Source organism: Kryptolebias marmoratus, linkage group LG7 (assembly GCF_001649575.2).
Source record: "Kryptolebias marmoratus isolate JLee-2015 linkage group LG7, ASM164957v2, whole genome shotgun sequence".
Classification (NCBI taxonomy): Eukaryota; Metazoa; Chordata; class Actinopteri; order Cyprinodontiformes; family Rivulidae; genus Kryptolebias; species Kryptolebias marmoratus.
The window spans coordinates 24,177,043-24,188,341 of NC_051436.1; the positions used below are offsets into that span (position 1 = coordinate 24,177,043).

At 39.3% G+C, this 11,299-nt stretch overlaps 1 protein-coding gene across 4 annotated transcripts in view; it reads right to left on the bottom strand.

The window, feature by feature from the left end:
* Positions 1–11,299, bottom strand: part of LOC108246483 (wiskott-Aldrich syndrome protein family member 3-like) — a 64,381-nt gene that overhangs the window by 19,831 nt on the left and 33,251 nt on the right. For all 4 annotated transcript variants that reach the window (XM_017434055.2, XM_017434056.2, XM_017434052.2 and 1 more), the window contains one exon: positions 3,644–3,778. In XM_017434055.2, coding sequence (XP_017289544.1) covers positions 3,644–3,778 — 135 coding nt within the window. The remainder of the gene's footprint in view (positions 1–3,643; positions 3,779–11,299) is intronic.

The window sequence follows — 11,299 nt, forward strand, 5'->3', positions numbered from 1 at the left end:
ATACAAGCGGCTGAAATGAGTTTCCTCCGCAGGGTGTCTGGGCTCTCCCTTAGAGATAGGGTGAGAAGCTCGGTCATCCGGGAGGGACTCAGAGTAGAGCCGCTGCTCCTCCACGTCGAGAGGAGCCAGTTGAGGTGGCTCGGGCATCTGGTGAGGATGCCTCCTGGACACCTCCCTGGTGAGGTGTTTTGGGCACGTCCCGCCTGGAGAAGGCCCAGAGGAAGACCCAGGACACGCTGGAGGGACTATGTTTCTCGGCTGGCCTGGGAACGCCTTGGGATTCCCCTGGAGGAGCTGGCCCAAGTGGCTGGGGAGAGGGAAGTCTGGGTCTCCCTGGTTAGGCTGCTACCCCCGCAACGTGTCTGGGGCCAAGTCATTTAAGCCACTAAACATTTAAGCCTTTATCTTTGAGGAGTCCAAATGACATTTAGCATTTTTAATTCAGTTCAATTCAGTTTATTTATGCAGTGCCAAGTCAACAAAAGCCATCTCAGGGCACTGCATAAAAACATTCACGTAGATTATAAAGATTCCATTAGTAAAAAGTATCTATCTAAGGAAGCCAGCAGACTGCAATGAGTCATCACGTTGTTGCATTCTCCCATTCTGAGCAGCACACTGGCAACAGTGGAAAGAAATAACTCCCTTTTAACAAGAAGAAACTTCCAGCAGAACCAGGCTCAGGACAAGTGGCCATCTGCTTTGACCGGGATTTTACAGGACAGAAAAGAGACACAGACAAACACAGAATGAGTGGTCCAGATAAAAAAAAACATACGTTAATGATAAAAGTATTTACAGTAGAGTAAGTAAAGACAGCAGAGTGAGGAAATGTGGTCAGTTTGTCCTCCAGCAGTCTAAGCCCAAAGAAGCAAAACTAAGGGATAGATCAGGAAACCCAAGCCAACCCTAACTATAGGATTTATCAAAAAGGAAAGTCTTAAGCCTCGTCTTAAAAGAAGACAGGGTGTCAGCCTCATGGACAGAAACTGGAAGTTGGTATGTGTAACAGAGAGACAGAAAGATTGACTGTACATAAATGTATATATATATATATATATATATATATATATATATATATATATATATAATTTTAATAGCAGACACCCGTCCCATGAGTGAGAGTTCTCCACCGTACGAGATTGCCTTCTATTAATTTGAGTAATGGAACATAATTGAACTGTGTCAGCTCATTCAGCCTGTTACAAATATTGATACCCAGGAAACTGATGTTTACGATCTGTAAAGGAATGGTTTGAGAGAGATGGATATTAGAGGAGATAGGAAAGGCCTTTGATTTGTTCCAATAAATAGGCTGAATTTGTTGAGAATTTATTTATTAAGGTTATTGTCTCTTTAAGAAAAGCATTTGCATTCTCAAGAAACAGCAACACATCATCTGCATATGACCAAATATTGTGGATTTTAATAGCTGTTTAAATTCCATAAATATTTTTGCATTGAGGAATTGCGGCCGCCAGTGGTTCAATAAGTATAGCAAACAGTGAGGGGGAGAGAGGACAACCCTGCCTGATGTTACAAATTCAAGTGTTTTTGTTTTTGGCTTTATGTTATGTTTTCTGAGGTTATTGTTTCTTTTATTGTTGTTCAGTTATCTGGGTTTTAGTTTTATTCTTGTTTCTTTGTTTGTTGTCATTCCACACATGCCCTCAATCTGCTCCTGTTTATCTGCCATGCCCATCCACCTGTCAGCAATTATTATCACTCACCTGTGCCCACTTCACCTCATTATCCTCAGTGCTTAAAACCCGGTTACTTCTCCACTACCCTGCTGGTTCATTGTCTATTGTCTCTTGTCTCTCGTCTCTAGTTGTCTGGTTCCATTGCCTCGCCTCGCCTTTTTGTTTTGTTTACTTTTTGGATTTATGCTGCCACGTCAGCCTTTTGTTTTTGTTTGTTTATTTAATAATAAATTTTCGCTTTTTCTTTAATGAGTCTGCACTCTGGGTTTGCCTCCTTCACCCCACATCATGACACTTGATGCTTCCTTCAAATTTGAAGCTTTGTGAAATCCAGTCATTTTGTTTTACGCAAGGGTGAGCTGTATAATAATCTGATCCATGATAAAAATTAATGTCCAAATTTATTTAAAGTAAGTTGAAAGCTTGAGGTTTAATCCAAAACTTGAAAAATTCAATCATGTATTCAAACTAAAAATAAGTGTTTAAATAAAATATTGATTTCATTCTGGAAATATTTTAAAGAAATTATTAATTTTTTTTTTCACTTTCCCATATTTTGATATTTGACTCATTTGAGGAGGTTTTTCTTCAATTCAGTTTTTGTTTTGACCTTTTTGGGGGTTTTTTCAGCTTCAAATATTTTTTTCCACTTTCACATACATTTTTTCTTTTCAGATCATTTTTTTCAGTTTCAGACTTTTGGCATTGATTTTGCGTAGGGGGCGTGGTTTCCTCTGAGAGGAGCGTGGAATCATAAGTGACAGTCTAACAAAGAAGGAAGGAGACTCGTGTCACTCATGTTGCTTTCAGAAAATGTATGTGCTGTGAGAATTGTGGCTCAACGCTTTCTATCCACCATGTGCATGTGATTGGCAGTAAAGCAACCGATGCCAAGTTCGCCTTAAAAAACTGTTTTGGACAATACTTAGCACCATTAACTTTATGCGAGGAATAAACTGCACCACTTTGTGCATTTCAGCAGCAACACTTTAAGAATGGACCTCTCCCATTTACTCGTATGACCCTGAACGCACCGTTGTATTCACTCGCTGCCAAGGCAACCAGCTGGAGTCAGCACACACGTAAGGAAAGTGAAATATATGAGCCGTTTTGAATAGTTTTAACAACCGGCGTCCGGGCGACAAGCTGGGGCAGAGCCAAACCTTCCAGCTAAATCATGGTATGTAGTTATATCCACCATAACTCAATTGTGGTTTCAGCCACACAGAGCTTCATAAACATCACAAAACACAACATCTCTCAGGGACAGCACATATAATATATTAACTGAAAATGAACTTGAAGAATAACATTCAATCTAAAACCTGGCCAGCTCTTGGTCCAAAGAGGATGATGCCTGTTCCTGCATCCTGCTTGTTCTTGCCGTCAATGGAAAGGTTTATAAGACAGTGGTGAGAGCAGCTATGTTGTATGGTTTGGAGACAGTGGCATTGACAAAAAGACAGGAGACAGAACTGGAAGTGACAGAGCTGAAGATGTTGAGGTTCTCCCGGAAGTGACAAGGATGAATAGGATTAGAAATGAGGTCATCAGAGGTATGACTGAGGGAAGATCAATGATGTACAGTAATTTTGCATTTAGTTAAAAAAAATAGTTCACTACAAAAATAATCACTCAACTGAGTTCACTCAAGTTTTGCAAACAATATGGAGACATCTGTCACACATTCAGTGCATTGTGCTCTAGATCAACAACACACTCAAGTTTTGCTTCATGTCTCTTTTGATTCCATAATGCTCACTTCATTTCTGAAATTTCTCATCTGTATAGAATGTAATTTACGAATAGTCGGTGGCAGCATAAAGACAGACTGGTGTTTGTGGCCATTTTGTTGAACTGTTTTGTGAAAGTGCCTTCTTTCTCGCTCTCTTTCTCTCTTCTCACACTCCCATGCACGCGCATAAAACACACACTCTCACCTTCCTCCACAGTGGAGTCAAGCTGGGTGACTTTCACAGCCAGCTGGTCCACTCTCTCTTGCAGGCTGCTCATCCTCAGGTAGAAGCTGTTGGCTTCATTAAACAGTTCTCCGAAAATGTCCTCTGCATGACGACCTGGACAACATCACAAACACACAAACATCCGCAGTTTGGTTTGATACAAAATTATAACATGTATCATACAAAGTACACTCACAGCTGTTAGTTGTTAGTTTGTCACAGAGAGACAAACTTAATATGGTTAAAAGTAGCACTGACTGATGTTTTGCAAAGAACTGTATGTGAACTTCTATTTCAAATTTTGTTGTTTAAATTATTGCTTAGTTATTAGAGAGTAATAGTGTACCCTGAAGTACCAAAAACAGCAACAGCCTTGCTTTTAATACTGTTAAGGTTTGCTAAATAGATTGAATTGTGAAGATTTTTTCTGACTTTACTGGGTTCTTTTCCTGGGGCTGCAGTAGCTTGGTGGTAAGTGCTGTGGTCTTGTAATCCTGAGGCTGCAGGTTTAAGCCCAGGTTGTGATAGGAAGGGCATCCAGTCTAAAACAACTGCCACATCTTTCATGCGAGTTTGTTTGCTGTGTCAACCCCTGAGGAAGGGAGCAGCTGAAAGAACAACATTGAGTTCTATTCCTACTTCCTTACAGTAGCTGTAATATTTTTTCTGTGGTGGCATCTACTGTTTAGGAGGGGTACTGCAGAGAGTATAATCCAGGCACCAACAAAAATAGCATCTTTGCTGCAGATGTCATGACTGATGCTTCTGGCATTAACCAGTTAATATTTACAATCTGACAAAATATACTCTTGTTGTTTACTTAAGCCAACTCCATCAAAACAAACACGTCTTTTATGAATATACTACCATAGCCATAGAGAAAAGAGAAACTACGTAAGTAAGCTAAACCTGAAAAAAGTTCATGTTAGTCAGTCTCATCCAAGAAGTAAATTGGTGAGGCTTAAGGGGTGGTTCATACCATGAAAGAATATGCAGATGCAGAGCATACTAGAAATTTAAGAGTGCCTACGACATACAAAGATGGGTTATGGAAAGCATCTGCTTTCTTTTTGTGTGTGCTACAAATTACACCTTCAGATCAAGTCTACAGGTAAAGTTTGTTGCCTTCTGTATTTTTTGCTTAGTTCTAAAAAAGTTGATATGCTAGTATGGTTATTTCAAATAGCAACAAAAATAACAACAAATAAACTGAAAAGATTCTGCTTTGGGGCTCAGGAGGTAGGGGTTCATCCTGTAACCGAAAGGCTGCCAGTCCCTGGTCTGTCTGCCTCAGCCATTGTGTCCTTGGGCAAGCCACTTCACCTGCCTAGCCTACTGGTGATGGTCACAGGGTTTGGTGGCACCGATGTAATGGCAGCTTCACTTCTGTCAGTCTGCCACAGGTCAGCTGTGGCTACAATGTAGCTCATCACCATCAGTGTGTGGATGTGTGGATGAATGGGTGAATGACTGACTGTTGTGTAAAGCGCTTTGGGGCCCTCGGACTAGATTAAAGCGCTAGACAAGTGCCTTAATGCATAGGCTTACCTGGGCTGAATCCCAATGGCCTACAGCGTTAAGAGGCCAATCGATTTTGGGTAACATGATGAGCTGAAAAAATTACGTTTTGTAATTTGTCAGGTTTTCTGTCAATCACTGCAGCTGATGACTGATCCAAATTAAAAGCGTCTCACTTTGGCTCAATGGCCTATGGACCATTGATCACCTATCAGAATGTGACTTGCTAGTTTTGGGGCATGCCCATCAATGATTGAATGACAGTTTTCAACATGTCAGGAAAGAAGTTACTTGACATGTTTTGCTCACAAAAAGCAAAATAATTTGTCAGAACGAGTTTCAGGAAAAGAAATTACTGGAGAGCAGAACAAAGCTGACAGAAAATTTTAAACCAGCTGCCATTGAAGATGAATCCGCAGAGAAATGCTTGCTAGCTCATCCACCACCTGAGGTAGAGAAAGATGAGGCATGGCCTTCATGATGGATGCTATGCTAGCAGCTAGAGAAGAGCAGACATATCAAGGGAAGAAAAGAGAGGAGTACACCAGAAAGAGGACCAGCCAAGAGGAGCCTTATAGCTTTTATAACAGTGACCTGGGCCACTGGGGCATTAACACTGACAAACAGATACCTGCATACTTGGCCAAAATGGGACCAGAATCCTGTCAAAACAAAAAGGCTAACCTCTCTGCATTGGAGCATAAATATAAGCAACAGGGAAGATTTCTCTTAAAAACCTATTTCAAACAGAAACTTTGTAAATGGAAGTGGTTGCTTAGGGAATGGCTGTGTTATTGTGTAATGTGATCTGAAAAAAAAAAACTGATGACAACAAGAACTTGACATTTGTGAGCATGGGATTTTCTGACTGGAAACATGCAAGGGAATGTTTAGCAGAGCCCAAAAGCTGTTGACTTTGTGAAGGAGGTGGTACATTTCAGAGAGTTTGCACAAGATGAAGGATGAAGGTGAGCATATCCACAGTGGAGTTACTGTGGAGAAATTCTTAATAATAAGAAAATGTGTTTCTCATAAACTGAAAACCACTGTGTTTCTGAACACATTTATATCTCTCTGTCTATTTCTAATGATGCCAGTGACTAATGCAAGGGGAGATTGGTCCTTCTTCAAACTGGGATTGGTGAAAAATTGTCCCCAACCAATAATACAGCAAGACTCAGACTGAAGTTCATTGAGCATGACATCCTTTGTGGTATGGATTTTAGGGATATATTCATTGCTTTTTTTTTTGCAAAGCACTTCTAAAAAGTAAGACAGTGTTCAGGATTTTTTATTGTTGTAGTTGTGCATTGTTTTAAGGGTAATGTGTATTTGCTTAGACCTTTGATTAGATTATATTGCAAATTTTCTATAAATGTTGATCAGTCATCTTTTGATACCTGACATTTACACCATGTCCCTATCCATGGCTGTGTTGATTGGAGGGTGTTTTTGTGTGTGTGTATGTGTGTGTATGCAGATACACATGATTGCCTCACAGGGTCTGTGGAGGAAAAGAGAAGAGTGTCTATTTTACAATATTGCTGATGTTCTGTGCTGTTGCTGTTTAGAATTTCCCTGTTGAGTAAAAAATATTTTAGATTATGATTACTATTGTTATTTGCTGTTGCTGTTAATATAAGTGTTTGTGCAGATAGGGGATGGTAATGTTTTTCAGGTGATGGGTTAGGGTTAAATGGAGGGTTGGGTGAGAGATGAGGCTGGGGTGGGGGGCCTACAAGACCACTTAACCGCAGGGCCTAATAGCAGATTAGGTTGGCCCTGGGCATACAGGGGCATTTTTATAGGAATACCACTGGAGTTAAATTTTTTGGCTTCCCAAAAGATAAAACCTTCCACAGATGTGGATCCATAAGCTTCAATGTGGGAATTACTATCAGAACTCTGGATTGGTTCACCTCAAAGAGAAGCACTGCTCCGACCCTTGTTAATGCAGTGGACTGGCTTCATGTAAAACAAACAAACAAACAAAAAAACAGAACCTTTTGCCAGCAGCTGTTCTAATGATTTATAATTTTAAAAGAAAGGCAAATGGAGCGGAGTACGTTGCCACAGAGAAGGAAACGAGAAACAGGAAGTTTTACTTCAAACATGACGTGAATGCGCGCTGTCATTAAAAGGTCTGAGGTGCTTACAGGCTGACAGCCTGAAATCAGTTTGTGATCCAGAGCAGTTTGTTATTGATGAAAAATACAGACAATCCATGTGTGATTAAACAAATGTCAGTCTGAAACTGCAAATGATTAGTTTACTCTGGTGTGAAAGTTCATAAATGCTACCCTGAAGCGGAGTCACGTTGTTTACAAGTTAGCATTGGGTTAGCAATGTTAGCTCTCTCCTGCCATCTCTATGTTGATTTGCAGTGTTGTGTACTGATGTCATGACAATGATCTGGGGGTAATTGGTTTTTAAAGTTCCACGTTTCCAACTCTGTGGTTATGCTCATTTTTGTGTCAGCCATGATGGTCCTGGTGATCATCAGAATCCGAGACTGAAGAGTTTTTATCTGATTATGGAGATCCAGTCGTCAGTTCAGGTTCATACTGGTATGGTTGTATATCCATTACTCATGCAAAGTCTTACAGCATTTCTTTGTATTCAAAAAAGGCTTCTTTTTAAATTTTTATTAGTAAACAACGGGACAGTAGTGGCGGTCTTGGCCGGTCGGGGCACAGTGCTTGTCATGAACCCAGGATGGAACTCCACCCCACTAATCACTCACTTTGAAAATTATTAACTTAAACGCTAAAAACTGTTTATTTAACTTTTAGGTTGGCAATGTTGTCCCTGCAATGTTGTGTGGATGTGTTTGACTAAATAACAAACATGAAATGTCAATTTTTTGAGATTTGATTTCAGTTCATCTTTAAACATTATCTCCTCTAATTGCTCAAACCCAATCAGTGTAAAACTTTTAACATAACATCTAGAGTATTAGCCAAAAAAAATAATTCAAGAAAAGTTCATTTTTATTTTTAAATTACTAATATATAGTTATGCAAGTTTTAGTTAGCCATCTAGCGTTATGTAAAAATTAACATATATTTTTTGTATTTTAGGATATATAAGTGTCAACATCATATGATAGTGTGCTCTCCTGAGTAGGTGTACAAAATTATATAATTAACAAACTCTAGGGGGCACTAAGAAAAGTTTACATTTTAAAAATGACAATGCCAATTTCTGCAAATATTTTATAGTGCACAGATGTCACCAACATTTCATTTCTGTCTTGTGTGGTGGACCCCAGTTTTTAATGCTTTTGTCTTGAAGGCCTGCTATGTGATGCCATGAATAATGTGTTTATTTAAATACATGTGTGTCGATATATAACTTTGTTATATTAGAATAGTAAAGTAGCTGTGTTCTTTTAGCAAAACAACAACAACAACAACAAAAACTATTTGATTTTAATTAAAAGAAAAAAAAAAATCAGATGATTTTACTACAACTTTCAGGATGCATTTTTTGAATGATCCCAAACATTTTGTATAGAGAACCATATGCTCTATGAATTTGAAGAATGTAACTTCGATTTTTCAAAATCCACTTACTAGAAATTCGGTATATAGCCTTAACTTTGGTGTATTAAAGTTAGAAAAATCAATTAAAACTAGTCAAATATGTTATATTGTTGAATATAATTAAAGACAAAACTGCCTTCATCACAGCTTTCCATGAATGGATCTTTATTGATTTATTCAGAAAAAGTTTTGGTAGCTCATTCTCAGAACAGCAGCCTCAGATTTCTTTTTAGACAGAAGATTTACAGTACAGAGAAAAAACAATAAAGGGGAAAATGGGACGGGTAAATTTCAAGCTTGTTATTTAAGTTACTCGGCTTAGCAACATACCTATTAATGTTTGTTTAAAACGGTTATCAACATTAACAGACTGAACTGGACCCGTGCCAAAAATCTGGACAAATGTCACTTGATCAAGGAGCAAATCTGCATCAGATGAGATCAGCTGACTTTGCATGTGCAGTGTGTGCGCTGTGTACAGCGGTATGTACTCTGTGTATTAACAAGAAAAACGCATATAAGAAAGTAGTGCGCAAAAGCAGGGTGGTGTCAGAATTGATGCAGCATGTGTACCTGCACATGCATTTGTATTAACACATGGGTACTGTGGAATATATTTTTTACTCACCTAAAGTGGGAACGGCATTGCACTCAGTGGGAGCAGTGATACTGCACTTTGGACCAAATGATGGCTGGCAGGTCTGGAGTAAACTTAGTGGTTTAAAGAAATATTCACTCTCCCACCGTGTCTGAAATTTTCTGCACTCACTTTCTACCTTTCGCTTCTTCAGTTCTGTCATGTTTAGTAACTTGGGGTAAATTTCTTCTGTGACTGTCCTTTTTGATGGAGCAACTACCTTGATCAACAGTAGCTCCCCCTGGTGTTAACACTAAGAAGTGCAATACACTCAAGCAAAAGTTGAAGTGCGGGCCATATTATATTCCATTTATAAAAATTTTTATGGGCCAATTATAAATGGACCACAGGTCGCAGTTGGCCCACGGGCCGTAGCTTGGACACCCCTGTATTAAAAAGATCACTGATGAATATTTTATCATTTGCATGTTTTCCTTTTTAAAGCAGTAAATGATATATCTTCCACTGATACAATTTTACTAATTATATTTGAAATAATAACATGGTTTCTAACAATGAACAAAGAAAAAAAAACTTGCTTTTTTGGGTGGGGGCACTTGCTTGTGTGGTAAACTAACCTTCTAAAAATGTCAGCAGTTTGAGGACACAAATAGGGATCAAAATTATGATTTATGGATCGACAAGCCAGTGGTTCAACAGGTTTTCAGAGGACTGGGGGGCATAGGATGGGGAGGGGGAATGCGTTGAGGGGGGCTGACATTATGTGAACCCCCATGACAGATAGATGCAGTACTGAGATTAAACTGAGATGTATTTGATAACTGATCAAATACAATCCATTTAATAATTAAATGTATAGCCAGAATGCAGGATTGTTTCTGCATGTATCCACAACAAAAAAACAGCAGAAAAATGTTAAAAGTTTAATTAAATTTGTGTATCAGAGCGAAACATTTCTCCTCATTTATTTTAAGGAACAACTTTTTTTCTGGCTGCACTTTCTGTTTAGCAGTATTGTTTTTCTCATTAGCAACACCTACTGTTCAAGGGAGAACGGCAGCACCGATAAAAACAGCAACAGACCTGAAAGTGTGCTTCACCCTGATCAAACAGATCAACTAATATTTCAGAAAGAAATGTTTAGCTTTGGTTTTATGATTTACAATGTAGAAAATGTTGCTCACACAATAGTCAGAACCCTTCCCCCTACTAGTAGACAGAGGCAGGTTACCCTCTCGTTCACTGGGGTGAACCCAAATGTACAGGCACCAAGATGGGGGCAACAAGTATGCCCACTTCTGCCCGGTGCCTCTCAACAGGGGCAACTCCAGTGTGAAAGAGTGTCCAACCCCTCTCGTGGAGACTGGTTCCAGAGCCAAAGCCGTGCATCAAGGTGAGTCCAACTATATCTAGCCCAACCCCTCTCAACCTCGTACACCAGCTCAGCATATATGCTCTTGGCACCAGGACACCTTAGGCCACAGTTCGATGATCAACTTTGTCATTTCATCTAGTTTGTATTGCCAGCAGTAAGTCGGGGTCGTTTCCGGTAAGAGTTGGACTCTGTCAAGGTTGCCCTTTGTCACCAATTCTGTTCATAACGTTTATGGACAGAATTTCTAGATACAGCCAATGTGTTGAGGGGATCCATTTTGGTGGCCTTAGAATCGCGTCTCTGCTGTTTGCAAATGATGAGGTACTACTGATCTCCAGCTTTTGCTGAATCAATCAATCAATCAATCAAATTTTATTTGTATAGCACATTTCAGCAGCAAGGCATTTCAAGGTGCTTTACATAATTAAAAAACAAAATAAAAACAGCATGTGACAGTGAATAAACAGTAAGAAAGAGACAAACATCAAAGACATCAAAACCCCGCACTCTAACCCTAATTTAGCCATAAGCAGCTCTAAACAGGTGGGTTTTAAGTTGAGATTTAAAGGCACCCAGTGTTTCAGCTGTTTTACAGTTTT